General features: G+C 46.8%; 1 protein-coding gene across 1 annotated transcript; it reads right to left on the bottom strand.

Moving 5' to 3' along the window:
* Positions 1-74: 74 nt before the first annotated feature.
* Positions 75-11,384, bottom strand: LOC308415507 (nuclear RNA export factor 2-like; the record flags this gene model as incomplete). Its single annotated transcript, XM_080910548.1, has 21 exons — positions 75-110; positions 211-271; positions 1,585-1,767; positions 2,227-2,296; positions 2,842-2,884; positions 2,975-3,090; positions 3,191-3,249; positions 3,385-3,492; positions 3,629-3,684; positions 3,768-3,836; positions 4,244-4,280; positions 5,710-5,819; positions 5,983-6,090; positions 6,196-6,263; positions 6,408-6,498; positions 6,641-6,721; positions 6,831-6,935; positions 7,050-7,133; positions 7,409-7,556; positions 7,699-7,852; positions 11,342-11,384. The coding sequence occupies 21 exons, from the start codon at positions 11,382-11,384 to the stop codon at positions 75-77; spliced, it is 1,830 nt and encodes a 609-aa protein (XP_080766674.1).
* Between the last annotated feature and the right edge of the window lie 16,608 nt (positions 11,385-27,992).

Genomic DNA, 27,992 nt, shown 5'->3' with positions numbered 1-27,992 from the left:
GTAATAGGCAAGAAACAAAGCAACAATAGCGTGGCAAGAGGAAGATGACATCCAGCAGTTTGTTTTTAAGTCATCTATTTGAAGAATTCCCTTGGGATCTTATTCTTGGTCTGGAACAAAGGAGTTAGGATGTCAGATATGCCCAGTGCCCTGAGCTCCATCCCGGTCACTGAGACTTCATCTGTTACCCACTTGATTCTCAGACCTTACCTGGAGCATAGTGAAGACTTCAGCAGCTCTGGTGTAGTCCCACTTGTTGTCCTCAAGGCACCTGAGGTGAGAGAAGGACAACTGACCTCCAATACTACTGCAGGAAAAAAAGCACTGGCTGCAAATGCCACCACTATGGTACTTATTATTCTGGGGCATGAGTGTCAGTTTTAGTACAGTAATAGTAGTGGGGAAAGACCTGGCAGAACCTAGGAGAATTCAAAACAGAAACATAAAAGTGAATTCCTATGGACAGTGAAAAATATTATCTATCCTTCGCTCCCTTTAAAAGAGAAGCTCAAGAAAACAAGGAATAGCCAATTGAAAACTGTTTAAATATAAAGTTCATTTATGTATACATGGGTGTTTTGCCTGTGTGCGTATCTGTGCACCATGAGCCTGTAAGTAGCCACCGAAGCTATAAAAGGGTATCGGATCCCTGGAAACTAGAATAATCCTCAACTGTGAAAAGGTATGTTGGTGGTGGGAACTGAAGCCAGGTCCTTCGAAAAGGTGCCCAGTGCCCTTAAGTGCTAAGTCAACTCTTTAGAGCTACTCTCTCATTTCCTGCAAAAAAACAAAAACAAAAACAAAAACAAAAACAAAAACAAAAAAACAAAAAAAAAGCAGAATTTCAAGGAAAGTGAATATTTCCCTGGACAATATTGACATTGTCATACCTGTGAAAATGGAAATTCCTTTCCCATCCATTATTTGGGTCATCTTTCATTTTTTAAGACATTTTCAGACATGAGAGTATGAGCTGCATGCATGTGGCAGGGATAGATGGGTTGAGCACACACAGACACATGTTCCAGTGAGTGCAGATGTGTGAGCACAGTGGAGCATGTGTGGAGGTCATAGGACCATGATGTGGTATGTGATCCAGACACATGAACAGCAAAGCAATTTTCGACACTGCCACATTTCCCTGCTCTATTTTGTTACATTTGTGCCAAAGTGTTTTACTCTTTTGGATGCTGTTCTGGATGGTCTTGTTTTTCTAAATTCACTCTTTGGCTGTATTCTGCAAGTATCCAGGAGCACAATTGATTTACCTGCACCAATCTTACATCCTGCAATAGCGATGAACTGTTTTTAAAATTAGTTTTCAGTGTTTAATGTAACTAATTTCTTTGGATTTTCCAACTGGAATGTGATGCCATTTGAGAAATGGACAATCTTTAAAAATTCTTTACTTATACTATCACAAAGTGACAATCTTTGTTTTTCACCGTGCTCCCCAAGGCCCATTTTCAAGGGCAGATGTAGAATATAAATAGTTTGTTTTTTACATGTTGTGTGAGATTCCATTTTCTTTTTCCAAACCTCAGCCCCATTCCCATCCTGTCCACATTTATAGCACAAACTTACTTCTGAGACCATTCAAGTTTCATCCCTGACTGGTGGGAGAAAGCCTGCACCATTCTTTGCTGCTCTTGAGAAAGGATGAGCTTGAAGCTGGAGTATGCTGTGGGCGAAGGTATGGTAAAGGCAGCCTGGATCTCTTCAGGGCTCGGATTCCTCACAAAAAGTTGGTCATTCACGATACACAGGCTGGAGGAAAATCAGTCGCTGAGACAACTGAATGAGTGGACACTCACACCCCCACTGTCCTAGACAGGATCCTCTTTAACCTCTGATCCTTAGCTACTGGATTCCTCCTATATACTTGCTTAGTCTTCCTAGTGAAATCCTTTTCTGTTACCTAGAGAACACCACCCCTACCTCCTCCAAGGCAGGGATTGTCTACAAGATTCATTCGATTTGGGGATTTAATCCCCATAAATTTCACCAACACAATAAAAAAAGAACCTGGTTACCCTCATTTGCATTTTTGGAAGAAAGACCAGAGTCTCCTGAAGAGATCATTTAACTGGGCCAAGGTGGATAATGACTGTTAGAATCAGGAAGAAAAGTGGTATTCCAATCCTGGAGCTCCTCATCTTAACTGCTAGGCTACACTGCTCCTTGGATCAACTTCTTTGGGAGGTCCACCCACAATACAGCACTTACTTTGAATTCCCGCCAAAGATAGCAATGAAGATCCTCATGAAGGCACGAACATATTCCTGTGACCTGCCCTCTACATTGTGACCAGAAAAAAGAAAGCATCCTTATATAGTTACACATGCTTTGCACCCTCACAAAACATTCCTCAGTCAGGGCCCTATGCCGAAAGAGCCCGGGACCACTCAGTAATTGGAGTCAGGGGTCTTTGATGAAAATGGGGTGGGAGCAACAAAGGTAATAATCCACTCATATTGATGGGTCTCCTGCCACATTCTGGACCCTGTGAAAAGTAACTTCTAGTGTTCACTTGGGCTTTGATCCACATCTGTCTGGGGTGGGGGTGGGGCAGTTGGCACTGTTTGCAAACAGGAGAAAAGCAAAGGCTAAGCGACTGGCCCAAAAGCACAGAGTAAGGATCTGGAATGAGAGCCAACAACCCTGCAGTTCACGTGCTCTCCCTCACCCAGGAGCTGTGCAGTAGACAGGCACAGACCTCGTCAGAGTAGGAAGGTCTGAGGGCAGGGGAGCAGAAGGGAAGGCACACAATGGGGGAGCTGGGGATGCTCAGAGATCAGGAAGCAAGGGGTGACCTGGAAAGGGGATTCTACAAGCACTCACCTTCCTTAAACAGCCCACTAACAGAGAAGCAGAGCATTGTTTCCTGAAAGGGAAGGAGGCACAAAGGCTTAGGGTCCTGTTTAACTTTCTAACCATGTAGGAACATGCCTGAGGGCAGAAGCTATATACTCACCATCTGGAAACAGATGTCCACCCGGAAAGAACTGAAGGCATGTAGGGTTTGGGGTAATGACCTCAGACAGTCCACAATGTCTTCTTTTGTGTACTTCATCAGCTGCCTCTGAATGTCTACAGAGGAGTGAAAAAAACAGTCTATTAAGCTCTGTGATTACCTCCTTCATGCCCTAAGTTCATGGACTCTTTCAGCTCTTCCTCAGCATACACTTACAGAAGTCCTTGGGATTCCTCATACCCCTTTCATCCTTGAAGTACCCACACATGGTATTCCTAGAAGAAAAGAATCCTAAGAGAGGGGTCCAGGCAATGCAGATGCTTCCTGGGACTCAATTGCGTCTACTTAGTGCTGAGAGTGGGAGGTGAATTCTCACTGCTACAGAATGGGGCATGAGGCGTGATACTCACAGATCTGGATCACTGGGGTTGAAGGGAACGGTCAGGGAGAAACAGGCCTGGTCATGGTAAATATTCAGGAGACCCTGTCGATCTTCAGAGTCGTAGACTAAGTAATACCTGTGGAGTGTGGAAATGGGTAGAACAAGCTATTTCTGCGGTCTGGACCCCAGATGCAACCTGAAAAGGGCTCTGAGAAGATCCATGCTAAGGTGGCCCAACCCCTTCCTTTCCTTAAGGTCCCATGCACACTTACTCTCGAAGGAATCGCTGTACAAGACTCTTAATGGCCTCTGAACCCTTAAAGATTTCCTATAATACAAAGCCATTTTAGACAATGCATCTACTAAGTTTCATAGGCAAAAGCATAAATCTCCCTTGGTCCTTCTTCCCACCTTGCAGGGCTTCACTAACTGGGGTTCTTCAGTGTTCATTACAGATGGAATTGATAGCTTTCTGCCATCCTGAGGAGAAGAGGAGGAAGAGTCTAGAATGCATGCCAGGGAGTTATCCCCAGATATCCATGGAGATGAAGAGACCCAAGGAGTGTCAGTGGCTAGGAAATTCCATGGGCTGTGAGATTAGAGTGGGTGTCTGAATTATAGGGCACTATAAACATCTATCATATGTGGTTTGTAAAAGAGTTTCTCTCTGTGTGTGTGGGGGGGTCTATGTAGGTCATGTGGTTGGTTTGTGTGTATAATTATAGAACAACATTTAGCTTGTATTTTTTCTTTAGAATTAATGCCATTGAAAATGAACAGCGGTCTCAAGCATACACATTTTCTAGGCAAGATACAAATGGGCTGGGATTAAGTATGGAGCTCAATCATGTGAGGAAGACGAAACAATGATGAAGGCAAGAACATACCAGGCATGACAACTCTGGAAAACAGTCCAGGACTGCACTGTTAATAAAACAAAAACCACAGAAGTGATTGACAGTTCAGATTTGGGCACCATTTCTCCCCTGCTCCTACCCTACCATTGGTTTTACTCTCCAGTTCTCCTCCAGCTTGTTCCCCAACACCAGACCCCTGGGTAGCTTCTACATACACCACACTGGGCCCCTTCTGCGGGGCTACAAGAAACCATATTGAGATCCCAATTTCCAAGGCTTCCTCCTTTCTCTGCCTCCCTCCTCTTCCTCAGCCTCCACAAAAGACCCTGCCATTGTGAAATGCATCCAAGATTCTTCAGGACGATGAGCGGTGAAGGTGGGGGAGTCAGGAATCATGGACCAAAAAGACGCCAGAGGGGGTGGTAGATGGTGACAGAAATGAAACAAGGGGGCAGGGGAGATTTTTGAGAGACAGGCAAGAAGAGACAAAGGAAGCAGAGGAAGGAGTCAATGCAAAGGGAATGAGTAGGTGCTCTATCTAGTCTGGTGTAATGAGTTAAGATAATGGAAGAAAGGGGTTCAGCTGTTGCTATGATTTTATTCAAGTGTGCCTGGCTAGCCCAGAGACCCAAAGCAGCAATGAAAATATGCATGGTACTGAGGCTGGTATGCAGACCTATACTGCTCTCTGAGTGAGTCAGGGACTAAGAGCTTCCCTGGAAGCAAGAACCATTTTCCAGAAGCTGAAGAAGTAAAAGGTGAGTCCCCAACTATGCATGTGATGGCTGCGCTTTGAACTTCTCCAAGGAATCAAGTTGCTTGTCTAAGGCTGCCCAAGGCTCCTCTTATATGCTTGGTAGGATTATGAACAAGGAAGGCTGGTGCATAGGTAAGGAGGGAAGGAGGGAGGGATGGAGGCTTCTAGAAACCAGGGGCTTCTTTCTCCTCAACCTCTTCTGTCCTCTCCCCTCCCCTCCTGCTCCAGGAAGCCTTTGGCTCCCCACTCATGGCCCACTCTTGGATCCCTGATCTAGAGATCAGATGTCCCCCAATCCAAAGGAAGACAGAGATCCCAGCACTAGTCTAGAGGAAGTGACGTTCACATCAGCATCACTCAGGACCTCAGCCCTCAGCTGGGGTAGGACAACCTCTAGGGCATCCGGGGAAGGAGGAGGGGACCATTCAGGAACAAGATCAGAAGGAAGGCTCCTCTCAGGACTGGGAAGGAGGCCTGGCACTGCTGATATGCTCAGGAGGGTCTTCTGGAGGAGGCTGAAAACTCACACAAGTGAAACACAACCTGTGCTAGGTGAGGTGGGGCAGACAGGATAGTCACAAAGGAAGCCTGGGAGCAAAGCCCAGAGTACGAGACAGGGAGAAAGCAGGCCCTGTGGTCCTTCCAGAAGACCGGGGCTGCCTCCTCCCACAGAGAGTCTCTCAGGCCACCAGGGGGCTATGGCATCCATGAGACGAACAGGGTGTTAGCAGGTATGTACCTTATATAGGAAGAACGGTTTGGGAAGGTGTTGCACAAGGGGTTCCCTTCTAGCCACAGCTGCTCCAGCTTCAGCCCTTTCATCTTCTCCAACTCCCATGTTGTTTTTAGCTGAGGACAATGGGAGAGAACTGGTAAAGGTGTTCTAGGCAAAGACAGCCATTAGAAGTTCAGAACCCCCACCTCCCTGCTCCCACTCAAGGTTCAGTTTGCCTGTCTAATGCTGTCAGGTACCCTAGTCTACACTACTATCCAATCTTAACCCCAATCTCACCATGTTTTTGGAGAGGTTCAGGATCTTGAGTTGTGGTGCCTTCCTTACCACATCAAACAGGCTATCTAATTGGAACAGTTTGTTGCTGCTCAAGTTCAAGGATAACAGCTTTGGGGAGCAAAAGTTAGAGGGATCTTTAGTGTTGAGAGCCTTGGAGACATACCTGCCCTGCACCGCACACTTTCTGCCCCACATCAAAACATCAACCAATACCTGAGGAAAATCCTCTTGGATGACCTGAAGGGTGGCAGCCATGCAGCTTCTTCTGTTCAGAATCATGTCTATGTTGTGATTTATCAGGTCTTCAGGCAGAGGAGGAAAAGAAATCAGAAGGTAGAGAAGAGTCCTGTGAAACCAGCTCCAGCACAGTTCCCTCCCCAGGCTACCACATGTATATCTTCTTCCTAGCCAGATCCGTTATCTACAAATATTGCTGTCAACCATACCTGGATCAAAGCGGAGCTTTTTGAGGCACAGAGCATGCTGGGAAACATCATATCTTTTCCTCATGGCCAGCTGCAGAGACATAGATGAAAAGGGTGACCCTGTGGTATTGTTGTGGGTTGTAGTGTTGGGAATATCATGGACCTGCAGGGGTTGGGGGAGGGAGACCTGAGTCTGGGAAGTGAACACACACTATGCTTTCAGACTGCTTTACCTTCAGCTGCTCCATTTGTTCTCTTGTAAACTTATTCTGCACAGAGTAGGGTGCAACTGAGGGATTGACAAATATAGGTATCTGTGGGGAGGAAAAACAGAATGAACACCAGGAACTCTAATCCCAAAGATAATGCTCCCGTTCCACGGTGTGTGTCAGGCGAGGAACAGAGAATGCCTCCAGCACATACCTTCTGGTAGTCCTCAGTGCATATCTTGTAGCTGACCTCCCTCAATGCAGGAGCAATGCCCACCTCCTGGACAAAGAACTGGATCCGGTGTTTGTCACAATGGAACTGCACAGAGGAGAAAGCAGAAGTGAAAGTGTCGGAGGCCACTGACCCATACTGAACCTGGCCTCCAAACCAATCCTCCAAGGCATCCCCACTGGCGTCACCATCCTCTCTTACATCCACTGGTGTGAAGGGTACTCTGCAAAGGTTGTGGACCGAATTGATTAGCTGTGTCTTGTTACACTTTCTCCCACATGGAATCTAAATTTGCAAATAAGAAACAAGAGAGAAAAGAACCACCATGGAATCTTGGAGGAGAGCAGACACACCCCAAACATTCTTTCTTGACTTTCTACAAAGAACTTTCACAGGACCCCTGACAGGATTCTTTGTTTTGTTACTAACACAGATCTAGATTCATAAGCTCTTCACACAGTAGCTCTTCTCCCTCCAGGTAACTGACTGTCTTGCTGACTGTGATCTTCCTTCTCCTAGATTTCAGAAAAGTCTAATGTAGATGTCACCGAGACACTTACTGTGACCTTGAACCAGCTATCCAGTGTTTCATCTTCTGTGGACTGCACTTCTCTCTTTTGAGGTTTGTCATCTCTCCACACAGTGATATGGATTTGGTCCTCCAAATGCTCTTCTTCTCTACTCTTCCGTCGCCCAGTATAAGGTGTGCTATGAGAGGGATAGGGAATGCCAGCGAATGCTGAGAAATTCTTGTATGCATCTACCCTCCCATCACAAGGAACAAGAAAGTGAAGGAATTACCCAGTCCCAAGATTACCTACTAGACTAACCAGGCTGTCTGGTAACTTACTGTCTTACTGATGGGTTCCAGAGAACGGCTCTCATCTCCACATTTCCACCATCACCCCAGGCTTTTAAAGGCAGGATCGTGTGACCACTTTGCTCATAATTATTGGTCTCCTTGCCAGTATAGCCCAGGGAAGTAGCCTTGTCTTTTTTTCTTCCTAGAAGAATACAGTTTTTACCATCATAATACTATGAAATGGGAAACAATGCAAGTTTGGAAGACACATCAGTGATCCATTTATCACATAAGACATCTGGGGAGAGGAGACACCATGGGAGGCTAATTAAAGTGCCAGTTTCCCCTCAAAAGGACCAATCAGGAAAACCCAGTGGGCAAACTCCTGGCATAGTCACAGAAGACAGCTTACAAGAAGAAGAAGCCATTTGGATCCTTTAAAACACAGTAGAACAGGATTTGTGAGATATGTTTGGCCCATGGTGTAGACCTAAAAACATGTACTAGGAGGCTGACCCATCCTGACCTTGTCCTGGGATTTAGCAGCCTTACAATGGCTTAGGTCTCACCTCACTGCAACAATCCAATCATTCACTGAATTGACTGCCACAATTAACAAGCTGGGAACTTCCTTGTTGCTGATATCCAAGCTTTACTGGCAGTGGAGACTAAGGCAGTAGTCCATTAACCCTGTCACCAAATTATCTGATGACCATCCACAATGCTCAGGTTTGAGCTATCTGGATCACAGGACTTCTCTGTAAGCCTACAGGACTTTCAAGCATAGAGGACCGCCCTTCCTAAACCCCATACTCGCAATACAAAGGTGTAAACAAAAACTGGAATGGAGAGCGTCAAACACAATTTCCAATTTTTCTGTGATTTTTTTTCCCCATAGTTAATCCTGGTCCGAGTCCATTACAATCACAGAAATGACTGTTTGGGATCACACATCTGCTAAGTGCTGTGGTCTTCTCCACAAGTTTGAAGTTCTCTGTTTGAAAATGCTTCCAGGCAACTGAGAGTTAAGCCAGCGTGTGTCTGTTGTTTGGTGAGGCATCCTGCTCATGCAATACAGGAAGCGTTGTGAACATAGAGAATCTTTAAGCTTGTAGAACAGTTTGTTGGGCAATGCAGCCCTAGTTGTGTTGGTGAAGGTTTGTGTTGTACATAGTCATACGTATTCACATGCTGGAGATGTTTCTCCATCCCCATCTCCAACCCAAACCCTGCTCCAAAGCTTTCCTGCTGTACATCTGATTATGCAGTGGGTGGCAGACTTGAAATGCTTTCTGCTTTCTATTTGTTTGCTGTCTTATTCTATCTTTTGAAATAAAAAGAGCCTCCAGTCTCTCCCTCTTGGGTACCCTCAACAAAGGCATTTTGTACTATTAATCACCAGGTACCAGCAGCAGGTGATGTTGGTGTCTTTGCTGGTGGGGTGGATGTGAATGCTAGGAGAGACCAGCCTTCTCACGCACCCCAGAGTGAAAGGATCTCTAGGTTTGAAAGCTATAGACTGTGTTCTGTCCTTATTCCACTTTGCCTCAAGACACATGTATGGATAAATATTAGCTCACTTGGAGCCCCTCATAACAAACTGATGATAAGCACAACCCAGATGAACACTATTGCGAACTCCAGAGCTTTCACCACGTGACCCACTATCAGCAGTTTTCCCTGTGTCAGCGCTGGCACGGGAAGGGAATCTAAAGGTGAACCGACTGTGATAGGCCTTCAGCTCAACGGACCTGCTGTCTTTGCTTCACAGGCTACATCTAACTGCTAAAGAAATTCTCCCGCCTCTGCCTTCAAAAATCTCACCAGAGCCCAACTCATCTCACCTTTGCCATGGGTGTTACCTTGGCCAGGCCTCCAAAACCGTCTCTCCTAGGTTACTCCAAGGCTGCCTTTGCCTCCCCCTACCCCCAGGTTCAGTCAGACACTATCTTCCTCAACGCAGGAAGAACGCTTTAGTTTTGTAAGACAAACATCAAATCTTGTCTATTCTACTGCTCAAAGTTGCAGCCCCTCTGTAAAAGATCTGAGTCTATGATATCCAACCGAACCAAACCAAAAAATAATAATAATAACTAAAGAATTTGTCTTTATTTAGTAGAAAGTCATTAGATTAAATTTTCCAAAAGGAAACCACCCACAGAAAGCCTTTCTCTGTGTGTCACTGGGCATTGTTTGATAGTAAGGTCTATATTTTAATACAAAGGCATTTTGTGCATTTGACACGTTTGGTTGTTTACAACAGACCATAGGCTTATCACTGATGCTGTTTGTGACAGATGCCATTGTATATATATATATATATATATATATATATATATATATATATATATATATATATATATATATATATATATATATATATATATAATCAAGTTGAAGCTTCGGGTGAGATGAATAAAGTGAGGGGAAAGATACGTCCATTCCATAAGTGTACACCCAACTTCACTGACGAGTACTGAAGGAGCAGCAAGTGGGGAACAGCGATTGCAAAAGACACTGACCTTGAAATGTGGCCGAGCTGAATGCAAGTCACAGCACTGCCTTCTAGGGCTCATATGAATCTGGCAACTATGTGACCTGTTTGGGCTGGGCTTCCATTCCTCTAGGAAGAGGTTAGTGCTGTTGCAGACTGAGTGACTCCATTAATCCCTGCCTGGGGCACGAAATCTTTACAACAGCCTTTATTTTTTTCTCACTGCTGGGGCTTTAGCAGGGCCATGACTACATCTGTCTCTAAACTGCACTGCGTGGGATGGGTGCTCTTTATGGCGGTATTCTGTAACTCTCTGGGGTTCTCTTTGCCAGTGGTACAGTGAATGGTCCCGCTCTAGATTGTGCCTACTCCGTTAGCTTAGGTCTGTACTTCGTCTCAGTAAGAATCCTTCGTGCCCAGTCAGCTACCATCACGTGGATGGTTTGCACTGGCTCAGGACTTACAGGCACAGTGAGAAATAAGCAACCCGGACTTTAGGGGTGCCTAGAAACACAGAGTTACTTAGATGCCTCTGTAAATGGAAAGAACAGTATCTCGGGATATTTCTGAAATGAGTGAACTTACAGAACAATTTATGGTACTGACTGTTGTTCAAGAGAGACATTGTATAGGACAGTTTTTCAATAATAAGACAGTATTGAAAAAAAACCATGAATTATTTGGACTCAGTGAGAGGCACTGCCCCCCTCTGCCTGGCACTGGCACATCAGTGGTACCTATTTTCAACAGTGGGGTACTTCATTTGCTCAAGTAGATGATCCTTTTCTTATGATTTACAAATGAGACTGTGAATTTCCACTCAACTATTCTAGAATTATACGCTTATATACTTATAGACTTGAATTATCTGTGAAGAAGAAAAAACTGAAAAAATTCTATTGGGGAACCTCATTGAATAAAAAGAGAAGATGAAATACCAAATAAGTGAGTTAATGACAAAAAGAAAATTTCCCGTTATTATACATATATTCCACTGTCTTTAATAGACAGCAGACACGAATTAAATGGGTAGAAGAATAAATCCACGCCACCTCAAAACATGTTCTGAAAACATTAATTCAGCAGCAGCTCCTTGTAAAGGGATCCATTGCCAGGAAATGGGAGAGACGTGAAAACTACATGTTGCTGTAATAATACTATCTAAGCACAAATACAGCAGTGTGGAAGTGTCTTTACCTGAGTATCTGAAGGGCCCCTGCTTCCTTTCATTAGAGCACATCTTTCTTGTCTCTTGGCCTTGGTGATCTTCCAACGGAGCTTAGAAATTGAGAAGTAGGACGGAAAGAGATTATTTAAATTCTCTCATACAAGTTATCACTTTAGTCTCCCGGAAAGTCCATTTCTCAACCCCAGGAAGGAAAAGCACGTGTTACTCTTCTCTATTCATTCACTTTCACCTTCACCAGGGCCCGAAGGTATCCCTTAAAGTTTTGGGGAATCAGTGGGAGAGGAGGTATTTCCTCCTGCTGCTACTGGATGCCCCAGGTCAGTTGTGGTACCCAAGGGGGAATCTCCCCTTCTCAAAGAAGACAGATTTGTGAGGGTGGGGCTGGGAGGAGACGAGTGAGTGGGGCTGCGATCGGCTGCGATCTGGATGTAACGAGAATAAAAAATAATTCATGAATAAAAAGATTTTATCCGTGTGTCTTTCCCACGTTCTTTGCGGTGATGGAAAAGGGAGGCTGTAGCAAGGAATCTAAGGAACAAAGCTTAGTATAGAAGATGGAAATCTCGGTGTCCAGCTGACCTCAGGAGAGCTTGAACATAAGAGGACGGATTTCCTTCTGCCAACCACCCCCACCCCGAAACCTGAAGAATTTTTAAGTTAAGGAATTCAGAGTATCTACTTTGTCCCTAGGTTGAAGTAGAAACCTCCAACTTTGCAGAATTCCCTCTCTCCTTTGCCTCCACCCTGCTTTCCCGCCTCTGATCACTTCCCGCTTTAGAGCAAGTGCTTCGGGCAGAAAAGAAGCCGGAGCACCGCAGCAGACCGAAAGGCTGCAGGGAAAATTCAGAAACCAGCTCTGTGAGAACTGGCTACTAGGAAGTCTCTGTTATCCTTGAGAGAAACGGGCCAGATAAGAAACGGGCCAGAAGACTGGCAGAGGACAGCGGGGCATGACCTCCGTAACAATGGAGCAGGCCATGACCACATGTAGGGCGACAAGGAAGAGGGCGGTGGTCCCTAGTTTAAGAGCCCCGCTCTACAGAGATGCCCTTATGGTGCTGCTCATTCTTACTCCGCCTGTCTAACCCCATCCATTTGCCTTTGTTGTACCCCATGTGAGTCCAGGAAAAGATTAAGACTTCCCAAACCCCTTGTTCTGGGTTAGGCTTTTCGATGTTTGGCTACCCACACCTTTATGTAAAGCCCTCTCCTCGGACTCCCTGTGCTGAGAGCAGCAGCTACTCGGTTACACATTAAAGCCACCATCCCACCGCATCCCACCCCATCCCATCCTATCCCACCCCATCTCACCCCACCCTGCCTCACCCGACCCCTGCCGCAAGCCCGGAGTTAAATCCCGGAGAGAGGCTGCTGAGCCTCCTACCAGAAAAGTGGTCTTGAGCAGTCAGCCTGTAGTACCTTAACGCTTCCTGGAGAAGGAGTCTACGGCAGAGTCTGATCAAGCTGTGTCCTTAGCGAAAGCAAGGTCAGCCCAAAAGGACTTCCGTGGGTGGAGGCTCTGTGAGCTCACAGCAAATACAGAGAGGGACTGGGTTGCTTCTTGATTTTGAGAGGAAGATAACAGTCATGTGACTGTCCGAACCAAGTGAGCAGGCTTTGCGAAGGGTTCAAGCTTCTCCAGCCTATTTCTGAGGTCTTGGGGGAGGAGTTGCGCATGCACACACGTACATGCACGTGACGGCAAGAACAACAGTAATTGAGTAGCCAAGGTAGTCTCGTGATTGCAAGGCTTTTGCCCCACGAAGGACCAGAGTACAAAATCCAGCGACTCCTAATCTTCTGACAAAGGCTGCTGATAAAGTTGAGGAGTCGGGGAAGTGTTTGTACCTTGAAGAAGCGGAGGCGAAGGTGGAGGCAGGGACAGAGTTGGGCAACAGATTCTGAGTTCCATCAAAAGCACTACAAATTAGATAGAAAGAAAGGAAGGAAGGAAGGGAGGGAGGGAGGGAGAGAAGAAGGAAGGAAGGAAGGAAGGAAAGAAGGAAGGGAGAGAGAGGGAGAGGAAGAGAGAGAGAGAGTGAGAGTGAGTGAGAGAGAGAGAGAGAGAGAGAGAGAGAGAGAGAGAGAGAGAGAGAGAGAGAGAGAGAGAAAGAACTTAAGTTGGGCAATGGTGGTGGATTCCTTTAATTATAGCACTAAGAAGGCAGAGGCAGGCAGATCTCTCTGAGTTCCAGGCAAGCGTGGTCAACAAAGTTAGTTTCAAAATAGCCAAAGCTACACAAAGATACCATGCTTCAAAAAATAAAATAAAAAGCAAACAAATAATAAGATTAAGCATTTAAAAATAGAAGAACTTAACAAATTTAAGATACGCATGTTATCAACAGACACATAATTTTATTTTCTCCATGATGACAACATTTCTGTGACATACAGCCACAGGATTCCATACTATCCAGATGTCTGGGAGGGGCCATATCAACTCCTTGACAGAATCAACAGTTTTGCACAAGAAACCCAGTAAAATAACACTTAAGAAATTAAAGCCAGGGGCCTAGGTCTAAGGTAGCATTGCTTTAGATGATGCACACCTTCAGGGGTCAGAGGGTGTCAATGGCTGCTCTGCTCAATTACTCTGCGATTTATTCTTTTTGATTTAAGGTCACTCACTGAGACTAAAACCTAGTTGAAATCTAGAAAAAAATCAAGATGTTCTCCTGATCTGACCTTTGACTTGACCAGAGCTGGAATTTCAAGTGTGTGTGCAGCTATGCCTGGTGTTTGTCACGGCTTCTAGTGATTCAAGCTCAGGTCCGAATGCTTCAGTAGCAAGTGTTCTCACCCACTGCGCTACATTCCCTGTTCTAGGACCGATTCCTGAAGATGTTCTGGAACCTTTTACAGAAGAAGGGAGGAAAAGGTACCAGAGACCATCACTCCCAAGCATGATGCATCCAAAGAGCTGTGCATTAGGATGACAGCCTACAGAGGGCTTCTGGTCACAGCAGCAGTTTTCTTGTTCTGGCAAAGCTGCTTTCTGTAGACCTTTGTAGTAAATTCTTCAGATGAGATCAGGTGAGCAGAGCATAAAACTTGACCCCAAACTGAAACTGCAGACCATTCCCAAGATCGGGACAACGGTAGCACATACAAGCTCTCTTCTTCCCTCTAAACTGGCTAAATTCTGACCACAGAACCCCTGGGAGGGACAGTAAGGTATAGAGCTAGGAGGCATTCAATGAAGACTTCTTTTCAGGCAGACACCCAGGTAACAGAAAGTCAGCGACTAGGAAAAGACTTGGAAAGCAGAAGCCTGGAGAACTTTGGGGCGCAAGGCTTTTTCATTGACAGCCCTGATTCCATAAGCAGTATCTACTGCAACTTACACGGGAGCAGCCTTGCCTGGGCTGTGTAGGGTTGAAGTGGTGGGGAAATTGCATGCTTTTGCAGGATGAGTCTGAATCCACTTCATTGCTCTCTTTGGTGAAGCACAGGCTGGGGTTCGCATATCTTTTTATAGAGATGGCACAGATGCCAAGGGGCAGTAGAAATCCCCCTGCTAAGGCCAAGCTCTTTCCCATTTGCTTGCTTACCTAAATTCCATGTGTTTTCCATGGCCATCTAAATGCCAGGCAGTCCAAGGTAATGATGTTCTTTTCCTAGGTTCAAAATGGCCTGTGACTCAAAGGCTTTTAGCTCATGTTTCTATAGATCCTGTGAATATTTACATCCCTGTGAGACACCAAAGTCTGAAACATAAACAATTGCAGAGAAAAGCTGTCCCACTGATTAGGCTACAGAGGACAGAGGTCCTATCTTATCTACTCTAGGTCCATCACAATAGAGTCCCTATCCTCATATCCCAGGGACTCTCCCCGAAAGGTTCTGCTCTGTCCCTGCTCCCAACCCCACAGCCACAATATCCTTTCATCCTGTTCCTTTACAGAACAGTAATGATAGCCATTAGTACCGAGGTGACCTCTAATTCCAAGAGGTATGTGGGACCGTGAGGCATCCCATATGAGCAAACACTGGGAGGATTGTTGTTCCTTGGAGCAATCCCATCCCCCAGCTGCACTTTAACCTAATTTCCCTAGACTGTGCATCTGCACAGGGTCTCTAGGTCAGCTTCTCTGAGCCAGCAGGGCTTCCCACTGGGTCTTTCAGATAAGAGCAATCTCTAAGTCCCCTCTTCCTGTCCTAGCCTGTCCCTCCAGGCTGAGCTCCTGCTGCCCCTATAGTCCCTCAGTTCACTGCCTGAGCTCTCTCCAGAGATAAACTGTTCAATCCAAAGGACAGATTGTGTGTTTTTCAGCTTTGGAGACCACCAAGATTATGGGACACTCACCCCAAAGATGCAACATAAAGGAAGCTCCACAGGGCATGACCTTGGTGAACTCTGGCTTTGTCATCTGACTAGAACGTTTCTTTCCTATGCTGTCCAGCTGGATTTTTTCCCAGCTTGGATCATGTAGGAATAAAATGGTGTAACATGGTCGAGTGTTCCCCATCTCACTGCTATGTTGATCACAGGCTCTATGTGGATAGGGATTGAAGGGCACTGGAGCAGAGATAGTGAGGGCAGGAGCCATGTCCCTTTTCCTGAAGGTCAGGCAGTGTGTATCTCTAAGTACAGTTCTGCACTAGAAGCCTTTCTAGCAGAGACAGAAGCTGAGGAAGGAGAAGAAAGATGGTTAGTGTACCACTCTCCAAGACTAACTAATGTGATCTTCAGGAGGCAGCTTGGACTGATCTCTAAAGACCAGCACAGCCTGGCTTTGGAGTGTTGATGTCCTCTCTCTGGAATAAGGGTTTAGGGAGGATAATGGGACCCTCACCTGAGTACTCAACCTCCCCTCCTAACTCATTGTAGGAGATCTAGCTCCTCTAATGGTGGTATCTAGATCTCTTGGCACCCTTGAGTGTACAGTGAGTGTGAGGAGAGGGTTCCATCTGTACAGACATAGTGAGGGGTCTTCATGCATACTGGGTGTGGACCTTCCAGCATGGCTGCTTTAAGTCATCCCTACTCCTGATACAACTCCTCACTCACTGTGCCGTAGGTGAGACGAATAAGCTCCTTAGGTCCCCAGGGTGAATCTCAGGAAAATCACACATTGGTGTGTCGTTGGGAAGGAATTTTTGCAACAATGGCTCAGGACACAGAAGAAGGCACACTGCATAAAACAGTTGATAGAACACACTAGTCAACACACATACAAACGACAGCACTCAACATTCTTATTACAACCCATAGCACATACCACTGAATATAGATACAGAAAATATAAATACCACACACACACAACTCAACACAGCACACACCATAGAATAGCTCAACAAATAGCATTCTCACAGCACAACACAATTGTTAATATATATGTTCACTTACCACACTTCATACACAAACATGACAAACATAACCCAGCTATATTATGGACATTCCCCAAACCCCTACTCAACACAGAACACACATATGCAGGCAGAGCTTTTGGTAAGGAGAAAGTTATGGTAGGTAGAATACCTGCAGATGATGCTTCACTTGAGAAGGCTGCAGGATTAGCTATTGACAACCTCACTTGGGAACAGTTACAGAAGAACTAGCAGAACTCAGGCTTTTTCTACACACGACATAATATTATCCCTGGAGAGTTCCTTTGAAAGAGGACAGATGGTTTGGCAGAAGGGTAAGTGTGAAGAGGGATTAAATATGCATTTTGATGTGTGGATGAGGAGGAAATGTGTGGGAAGATGGATTCATGGAAGTATGGTTTGGGGAGTGGATGGATGAATGGAAGTGGAATGGGTAGATGTGTGGACGGTTTGACTGATGAGTGGGTGAGGGGTGGATGATTAAAGGGAGGAGTGACTGTACGGGACAGAAGCATGGCTGCGGCATTGGAGATAGGTGTTTAAAGAGCAAGGAGATACCCAATAATGAGCCCATCAAAGGCCTAGACTGGGCTAACATCTATTTGTCCATCATGACACGGTGTGGCCAATAAACAGGGGACAGTTAATGTGGCCTCAGGCCTATGGCTGGGGAAGGAGAAGAGGGGAGACTAGGAAAGGACTCTCCATGTATACATCCATTGTGGTAGGAGCAGGGATGTGATGCCAAGGTTCCTACATTCTACTTTGTTACCTGACTCAAGAGGCTACCTGGGTGACCTCTGGGTAACTTTGCTGTGGCGGTTTGAATGAGAATGGCCGCCACGGGCTCACATATTTGAATGCTTGGTCCCTGGTTGATGGACTATTTAATATAAAGGATTAGGAGGTATGATCTTGTTGAAGGAGTGTGTCACAGGGGATGAACTCAGAGGTCTCAAAAGCCAATGCCACGTCCCCATCTCTGCCTGCTGCCTGCGGATGACATGTAAGGTCTCAGCTATGGGTCTCACCCCATACCTGCCTGCCTGATGCCATGGCACCCCACCAGGATGGTCATAGACTCAGCCTCTGGAACTATGAACGAGTCCCCAATGAACTTCTTTCCTGTATAAAATCACTCTGCTCCTGCAGTCTGTTCACAACAATAGAAGAGTAACTGAGACATTTCCCCTACCTGTGTAGTCCAGACTGGCCTAGAGAATCCTTCCCAGCCTGTCTGACTAACTGAGCTGAGGTGGGGGTCAAAGATCAAGGCGAGACTCTTCAGCTAAATGACATGGGGCTCCTCAAGCTTCATCCTTACAGTCCCAAGTCTCTGTGGTCATCCTGCACTTTGGGCATGGTCTCAAAGGGTCTTAGGTACTTGTCCCATTGCTGTAATAAAATACATCGACAAAAACAACTTAAAATAGAAAGGGTTCATTTTGGCTCACGGTGTCAGGTTACAGTTCGTCAGACAGGAAGTCACAGTGGCAAGTGCTTGAGGGAGCAAGTCACATCATATCCTTAGTCAGGAGCAGGGAGCAATGACAATGTGTAACTGCTCAGTTGCATTTCTTCATGTACACAACCCAGAATTCCTTGACTGAGAAATGAGACTGGCTACAGTTAAAATTCCTCCCAAATGAATGTGATCAAGACTTGACCCTACAGTCATACCCATGGGCCCAGTCTCCCAAGTGATTCTAGGGTCTGTCGCGGTGATGATTAGCAGTACCCAGAAGACCAAGCCATCTCCACCTGTGCTCCCACATCCAGCAAGCCCTTCAAACTCAATCAACTCCTCACAGACAATAGCACAACTGCCCTGATGATTCTCACCAATATGTGGATTCACACATCCAGCCATGGTGACAGAATTCATGAATCCATCATAAAAACTGAATCTCTTCTTCCCCTCTGTGTCCATGCATTGTGCTACAAGCCGAGAGCCCACACACAATGGTAGGACCCTGTCTTCCTGAAGGTTTCCTACAGGCTCCTCTGACTCTACAAACACTGGTTTGTTCATGGCGCTATACTCTGACTCTACCTGGGCCCTGCTAGTAGAAATGATCTCATGGGTACATTTTAGCACACCCCTCCTAGAAAGGAATAAGTTCTCGGCCTACACAGTCCAAAGCAAATGGCCCCACCCACTGCATCTTCTTGGTCAGGGAGTCCTTCAGGGAATTTCCTCTAGTGAGAAAAGAGCCTACTGTGGGTCTATACACTTGCCCTCTCACACACAGGACATGGAGCAAGAATCTCAGGCTCTTTTCCTACTTCTCTCATCATCATTCAGCAGGGAAAAGAGAGGGACATTTCTGCAGCAGATGGGCCTAGGACAAGATGGCCCCAGGGACCTGTCAGAGTATTGCACTAACACCGACTCTGTGTCTTTTGTCTAGCGGGGTGAAAGTACACTGTAGCCTTTCCCTCCCACTGAGTTCCTCATCATCAGAACATTCTTGGCTACAAGCTTTGCCATTTGGCCATTTGCTCAGGACCTGTTCCCTGTGATTTCCCGTGTCCCACACTGAGGTCCTAGGCAGACACACCACCTTGAAGAGGCATGGGTTCAAAATGGCTCTGCATTGGACCTTTACGGCTCCCTGCCATCTTCAGGACATGGTGCAGAATATTCAATTTTTGTTGTCCCTGTTCTGGGTCTCTTGTTGCTGCCTAGACCCCCAGTCCCCTCTGAGGCAGGCTCTGTATCCACCAGACTGGCCAATGTGACCCATCAGTCCATCCCTGGGTAAAATAGTTTTCAGTTCTATGTTGTTTCCTTTATCCCTAGTGACAGGAAGTGTTAAAGTAGCAGACAGCAACCTTTGCACACAGGAACAGTATCCTGTGACAGAGGTAAACAGACTAAGAGACAAAGGGCAGGTCATATACAGACAAGGAAGGGTGAGGAATAGAGTTGGAACAGGCCACTCTGGCTAGTTGCTAGTCTTTCCAGAGGAACTCAGTTCAGTAGTAGAGACAAGGAGACCCCTCTGGGAAGATTATGAGCAAGCAAGCGCAGAATCCAGAGAGTCAGTGTAGGTGATGTGGGAGGGAGGAGGGTGCTGCAGAAGTCCTGCTCAGAATATGACAGGCTCCCTGGCAACAGCCCAGGGACTGATGTAGAGAACTCAAGAACTTCCCAGTGGTGCCTGGCACAGAACAATTTAACTCTATATATGTACGTTCTCTCAAACTTCAAACAACGTACAGTCATCAAATCTTTATGTAGCTCTGCCCCCAACTTCTCTTTACAGGCAGTGGTGAAACACAAGTGAAGATACCCGTGCAGGAGACCATAGCATGTCAAAAGCAGAGCCCCATCCATGGCTTTGTTCTCCATGAAAGGTGACTTTCTCCTATCAAGCAGGGACTTGGTTTGGTTAGAGGGAGACTTCACAGTGTTCACTAACACTCAGGGACCAGCTAGGCTCTGGCTGGGTGGAAGATCCAAATGTGCCTCATCCTTCTCAAGTTCGATATGTGGGATTAATCTACCTATGCAGTAACTCAGGCATTCCTTGTTCATTCCCACCCATTCACTCACTTCAATGAACTCATTCAATAAATGCCCTGTGGCCAGACTTACTTCTTGAGCTTTGAAGAGGATGCTGGGAAGCCTCACTCATGTCCCCAGGCAGGAGACTTCAGACAAAGACAAGTGAGAGAGAATTCCAGGGGCAGCTAACCTGGAGAGAGGCATCCCTTCCAGGCATGATTCAGAAGGCACTGCCACCTTGGGCGGGGTGAGCACGTTCCCCAACTTTCAGACTACTGCTTCCATTCCCTCATAGATGTCTCAGGGATACTACGGACCCTGTGACCACCCGTTTCCTGTGCTCCATGTCCTGATTACAAGGAAGATGATGTGGCTAGTCTGACGTGACCTCACAAATTCCTGTACAGTGATTCAACTGTCTTGCCTGCCCACCTAGAACCTAAGGCGCTGCCGAGCACTGTACCCCAGAGGCCGGCAGATGGGCAGGAACCAGTCAGAGTGCCTGCAGCATCTTCGGGAGTCAAGGAAATTAGGGAATGGGTCGATGGCCTAAACAGGAAGTCAAGTACAGTACGGCCAAGTTCATCTGCCCAACAGCGTTCCAGGCATGGGGTGTATCAGGTCAGAGGGTGCATCAGCACACTGAGTGTATAGACAGGCCAGGGACCTGCCTGACCATTCTTTTTTGTGGTAATGGTAATGAGGCAATGTATGGAGGAGTAACTGGACCCCACAGATGCTGGCTACTTTCATTCTAGAAGTCTCTTGGCGTTATGTCATTCTGGGAGGTCTGTGTGGTTCACAAACTGTAGTTGTGGTGGGTAGATCTAGAGCCCCACTTAAATGGGGCTTCAAGATCCCTGTGTTTAGGAAACCAAGAGGTTCTGACTTCTGCCCAGGAAGGGTAATGGGGATTGGGAGGTCTAGAAGGAAGTGGGGTAGAGGTAGTGGGAGGGGGCGCACAGCTAGACTCTGAGCTATTTGTCTCATAACCTAGGAATGCTCAGACTACCCCCCACCTAAAACAAGACTGCAGAGCAGGGGATGGTTTGTTCCTGGGCATAGATCCTCCAGATATCCCTTAATCCCATCACTTCCTACAGACCGATTTTTACATTCCTCAGACATGATGTGCTGGCTCAGGCCTCTGACTAGAAAGGAGTTGAGGAAATGCACTCAGGACCCCATTTTGGACTTCTGAGTTGAAATCCTGCATGGGGATTTGGATATTCGTTCCCCAGCTATGCAGAACGTTATTAAAGGTGGCTACCGAGTTAGGGACAGCATCTATCCCTGGGAAACTGGTAGCCCATGGGGCCGGGCACCAGCAGCTGCTCGCTGAGACTCCTTCCTACAAGGAAGAGCTGCTCTCCACCCACAGCCATGTCTGGTCGGCCTGACTCACAGGTGAGAAGAATGCGGAAGTGCTGGGAAGTAATCGCAGAGTCCTCTCTGCTGCTCATTCAATATGCTGTTCTTCTCCCCAGCCCCCAGAGTTCCATTGGTGACTGTCCTTGGCTAGGCCCAAACATATCGTCACCCTGATCCAAATGCTTCAAATACCTTCAAGGGTCCTGATCGGTTCCCATGACACCCCCTTCATGGAGGCCCAAATTCCTGATCAGAGACATGGGATGTGAAGCAGTAAATAGGAAAACTCACATCAATGCCACAGTTTTGTGACTGGGTGTCCTTGGGATGGAAACTCAAACTCACGTGGTAGTAGTGTCTTGGGACTGAAAGTCTCATCTACTTCCAGGGTTTTGTTTGTTTGTTTGTTTTTTTTTTTTTTTTGAGGGTTTCTTGAGCTAATGGATTACCTGATCAAAAGGAAAAGCAGAACCAACTAAGAACAACTTCAGGACTGGTCAGATCAGCCAGACTTCTGAGGAGCAGGCAATGTGACTTCCTTATCAGCCCAATCAGCTGCCAGTGGATGCCACCCACCTGACTCCATGTTATTTTTCAAAAAATATTTGAAATTTTAGAACACTTATGCCTATGGGTGTTTTGCCATGGGTTTAAGAGTGTGTTTATGGTACCCGTATCAGGCCTCCTTTTCCTTCTGTGAAGTGGCTCACAAATCATTTATACCTCAGTCCCTAAGGCTAACAGAAGGCTGCGCAGGGAGGGGAAAGAATGTCAGGGATGTGAAATGTTGTCTGCAGGGCATCACACGGCCATTTTGAACATGATCTCACTGAGAGCAGCTGTGGGTGCCTTCACTGGTCTGGTAGAAAGCTGGGCTTGTGGACAGCCAAGCACAGAATGAGGAACTGCTCAAAAGGGCTCTACCCCTCATTGGTGAACTCTGGCCAACGGAAGGACCCCAGGACTGGGTCCTCATTGCTTGGCATGTGTACCAGACAGTGAAGGACCACAGGACTGGGTCCTCATTGCTTGGCATGTGTACCAGACAGTGAAGGACCCCAGGACTGGGTCCTCATTGCTTGGCATGTGTACCATGCATAAATGTGGGAAGGAGACCTGTAAGGAGGAAGCAGGGGTAAAGGGGGTTGTGGAGACAAGAGAGGGCAGGGAATGGCGGCAAACTGAATCTACTCTGAACCTAAATGAAAATATCAAAGAAAAAATTTAGATTAAAAAATTCTCACGTGGTACCAAGAAGAGTTGTTCGAATCCCATTTGAGCCACAGTTTTTCCGGAGAGGACTCCTGCCACAGGAGACTTGGTCTGCCAAGGTGCTGGGAAGAAATGCACGTGGTCAGGTCCCACACATCACCCAGGCACCTCCATAGAGCTTTCTCACAACCAGGGAAAGTGCTTTCACTTACCACACTCACCAGGAATTCTGGGGAACACTGGGAGCAAGCCTTTTAGTGTCCATGACTCAGGTGTGGTCAGTGGCCTGAGCCAGTGCTGTGACTTCCTCAGGCTTCCCAGGCTTCCCAGCTGCAAGCCATTTCCTATGACAGACAGGAGTGGGGGTAGTTAATGGGACAGTGTGCGGACTTTGGCAACAGGGGTCTCAGGACAGTGTGGAGGAAGGAAATGCTTCCCTGGAGAAGCCTCATCTCTGGTGGATTAGGGTGCTCCTCCCAGGGCTTGGGGGCCTCCTCTCAAGGCCTGGAAGAAGAGAGGGTCAGAGTTCAGATCCCAGGCATTCTTCTGATGACTCAGTGTGAAGGAGAGCTTCAGCCTGTCTGCAGGGAATCTAAGAATAAATATTTGCAGGGATGCAGTTTAGCATTGTGTCAGGTGAGGGGGATGAACATTTGCTGTCAGTCACATGGTGGAGTCTTTAGTCAGTAGATTGCAGAACACAGGGGAGGGATAACTCTCCTGTCCTCCCAGAAGTCCAAGTTATAGGTTAAAGCCAAGATACTGGGAAACTGTGTAGGTATTTGAAGGAGAAAAATGGATCTGAATTTCTTGCCATATCCTAAAACAAATAGCAACAGGTTACAGGTCATTCATAGCAAATGAAACTACACACTGATTTGAGAATTTGTAATTGGGGAAGTCCCTTATAAACTGAGAGGAGAATGGTTTCTGTATGTGGCAGAAAACCAGAACCCATAAAGGAGACTGGTAGTAGTAATAACAAACGAATTTATATCCATACACAGCAGTTTGAGAAAGTGGCAGAAAGGAAATTAAGAAGCCCAGATAGCAAGCAGGCAAAGAGACTATGTATGGTTCATATCACGAGAACACTGATGTTCCTGACGTACAACAAAGCTGTCAGCCGGATCCCAATCTGACAGACTGGGTGTGGCTTCCAAAGCCTGTACTAGCAACACATGAGAAACTAAGAAAGGCAGGAAGCTCAAGCCTTGCTACCTAGCTCGGATGACAGTGTGACCTTCTGTGGAAGGAAGGTGCCAGGCAAATTAACAGACAAGCAGCCCAGTGTCAGAAAGAGAAACATGGAAAAGCAGGTGGCCTCTAAATGTATGAAACAGGCCAAGACCACTCTCTAGGAAGACGAATGCATATGGGCCAGCTGCTGGAGAGCGGCCTGTTCTTCCTGTGCGGTCCCTCCTACCCAAGCCTGCTCACTGGGCCTGTCTTTGCAGAGGAGCTTGCTCTCACTCACCCTGTAGCTAATGCAGTAATGGCCGAGCTCCCCTGGGAGACGGACAGTACACTGCTACAGGGAGTGTTCCAGACATAGCCAAAGGGAGAGTGTTCAAAAGGTAACCAAGGGGCAACCAAGGGTAACCCTTGGCCGTGTGCTCTCCAGTTCACGGGAGGTAGACCTGTAATCTCAACACTTTGAGAACGGAGACAGGAGGATCATGACTTCGGTGTCATGAATAGTACAGTGTCAGTGTGTCTCACTGTGGTGATCAGGCCCAGCTGGTTTCATGGAGGGGCAGCCACACAAGGTGTCACTGGTAAACACCATAAAGCACCAGGTGGCTGCCTACGTTCCTCTGTGCTGGGCTTACTGGCTGTTGTTTCAGAATTCTCAGCAACCTGCAGATAAATCCTCCCGGTGAGCTTGACCCAGCTACTCCACCCCTTGGCAGGCACGTGCCCAAAGGAGTCAACATCCCCCCCCCCAGTCATTTGCTCAGCTTTGTTCCTTACCACTTGATTGACAACGTCCAAGGCACGGTAAAAGCCTAGCTGTCGTCCAGCAGATCCATGGACGGTGAGGATTTGGTTCCTGCACAGGGGCGCTGAAGACTGTTCGGTGGAAAGGAAAGTGGAACCGTGAACTCAGCAGCCAAATGCTCTGCACTAGAAAAGGCACTGGGAGAGGTCACCCAGACCTAGAAACGCAAAGGCCACAGGTTCTCACTCCTCTGTGCTTCCTAGCTCTAAAGCTCTGAATGTGAGTGTATGTCGTGGGGTAACCATAGAAACCTGGAAGAGGAAACTGGAAACATGGGGTGGGATGACAGATCTAAATAGCAATGACGTCATTGCAGATATCCACTGTGAGCCCATTGTTTTACGTTTATATAAAATTATATACACGTGTGAGCATACACAGACATTTTTAAATAAAACGTTGCCCAGTGAGACGATGATGCGTCCTCTAAGAGCCATAGACTGTTAAAAATCAATGCACAGGACCAGGGAGGAGAGACCTCCTTTTGAGATTTTGCACAGAGGAGTCCAAGAGACTGCCAGAGACAATCTGGTTTACTATCATTGCTGTGTTTGCCTCCTAGAATTTGAACAAAGTCCATATTGTTGAAGACACCAGGCCCTTTGGACATAGGCCTGGGGGAACTCACACCAGGTGTCGGAAAGCTTCCTTCCTCCTTTGCCTACACAGGAACAGATGCTGCCGTGCAAGCAGCCACATGTGAGGAAAGCCATCAGTGGTCTACCCAGCCCTGGTGCCTGTGAAACTTAACAAAGACCGGAATTTTCCAAATGTGCAACAGTGGCATTTGAATCATGAGGAGAAGCTACAGTTGGACCGACGGCTGGATCCACGGCTGACAGCCCTCTCTTGTACTACAGACCTAGCCGACTACTTGTGTCTGGTGAGGATATGCATCATACAAGAGAACATACTTTCTTGAACCAGTGAAACTCCTCACTGCTTTCCAAATACTTATAGCCACAGGCAAGTGCTGATATCACTACTCATTAAATATATCCTCTCTTCAGGTGATGGCAGCTAAGGAGATGGCCCAGCAGTTCAGAGCACGCAGCTCTTCCAGAAGACCTGTCCTCAATTTCTGAGCTCCAATATGTTGGCAAACAACTCTGTGCAATGGCAGCAACAGGGGATCGCCGCCCTCTGCTGGCCAGTTAGGGAACTGCATGCCCATGCACAGAGTCACAGACCTAGATCCAGGCAGGCATAACACACACACACAAAACAACACAACACAAAACCTGAAATAATTTTAAAATGAAGCTTCTCTTTTCTATCACGCAGAGACCATTGCTGGAACCCGTAATGGTGAAAATGCAGAGCAAACCTGATTGTGGGTGCCCAGGGAGATCTGATACATACACACACAGTACACCCAACAGAACCAGGAAGAAAGTACACACCTGTTTGTGAAAGAGAAAACGCACACTTTATGTGTGACTTCTGCCTCGAGGTCACAGACAATGGCGCTGCCTATAGAGACAAGCTCTTAGAAACGGACAGACACAGGAAGCTCATTGCAGGTAGCAGTTGAGGCCAAGCAGGGGGTTATCCCAAAGGGCCCCTCAATCCCCTCCCTCTGCGCATGCTCAAGTTTCAATCCCAATGGACGGAGCAAGGGGGCTACCCTTGGGTTCATCATGGAGACTGGGGCAGCTGGATACTCTAGGGGCAGAGACTCAGAGAGGAGAGGCTGCATAGAGTGGGGATGAATGAAGTACACAATGCCCTGAGACATCCAAGCTCTTGGGGTGTGTAGTGGAAGCCAACTTGGGGTCTCCAGAGAACGCCCCCTTTCCCCTCAGTGCTGAGAATTGCCCGCCAGTCAGGCAGCAGCAAGTATAAATACATTCTGGAAGTTGTGGTCACTCAGCCGGAAGGTGGGCAGGCCGAGGAAACCTCTGGCCTCTAGAGCGAGGGACACCACGTATACATGGGAGTCAGCCTTAAACTGGACTTGTGGAGAGCCAATCTCACTCAGCAGCCGGGCACACTTCAACAACTTGTGCATGCGGCAGAGCAGCAGCCATCACCTCTATTCAGAAACATGTTGTGTGGACGGATTCAGTAAACTGGGCCACATATTAGTGGAAGGGATCTGTGTGTCAACAGATACACACTGGATACGTGGGAACCAAAAGAACCACAGAGAAGAAACAGCGACCAACTGATTCCATACAGAACCAAGCGTACAGAACCCAGCAAACCGGATGTTTACAGACTGGATGGGGACTGTCAGCGGACTCACACGCTGAGGACTGTGAGCAGTCCCCTACTATCCAAAGAGAAACAAGGTGAGAATTGCACTGGTTAAAGGTCTCTTTATGAGCTGCGATCACACTGCAAAGCCAAGAATCACAGAGGCTGGTGGGTGGCTAGTGATGATGGGGTCACTCACCACTCGGGAAGCCAGGCTTGTGTATCTGTCTCCACAGAGGAAAAGGAAAGAGCTACAGGACTCAATAGGTGAGGAGTGTTACGAATCTCTCCAGGTGAAGCACTGGGGGGAGGTGAGGCAAGCTAGAGATTCTTAGGAGTGGGATCAAGAAGCCCAGTAGATGTATCCTGTAACACCGCGTCCACCATTACAGTCCTGGGGGTTGAGAGGAGAAAAACTACCAGGAAACCCTGCCTATTTTAGATGTGTGTGTGTGTGTGTGTGTGTGTGTGTGTGTGTGTGTGTGTATACGTGTGTGTGTGTTTATGTGTGTGTGTGTACACGTGTGTGTGTGTGTGTGTGTGTATGTGTGTGAGCTTTCCTTCTTGCACATAACACCACGTCCAATTTATACAAGTGAGAGGAAATTATCCATAAACTTTTATTATTTGAGAATCTCAAACATTGCATTTGGTCATATCTAACCTTTATTCAGTTCTTAGGTCCCTTCCAGTGACATTGACCCCATCACTTCCAAATCTCCTGTCTTCTCCCCCGTCTTTCTCTTTCTCTCTTTGTTTTTTTTTCTTTCCATTTCTTTCCTTTTAAAAAACAATCCATTGTGTCCTATAAGTGCTGAGTAAATTCCAGTGGGTTGAGACTGTCCCCGGAACACAGGTAATTTAGCAGGGGTTAAGGCCTAAACTTTATTGACCCAGTCTCTACAGCAACCATCAATAGCTAATAGCTCCTCACCCAGTGGTGGGACTAAAGAGTCTCCCCCTTGGTCTAGGATGCTGCCTGGCTGTAGTATGTGGAGGTAGCAATAGATGTTATGAGTAAGATATACAA

This window comes from Micromys minutus (genome assembly GCF_963924665.1).
Source record: "Micromys minutus genome assembly, chromosome: X".
NCBI classification, from domain to species: domain Eukaryota; kingdom Metazoa; phylum Chordata; class Mammalia; order Rodentia; family Muridae; genus Micromys; species Micromys minutus.
This window is presented reverse-complemented; position numbering and strand designations above follow the sequence as displayed.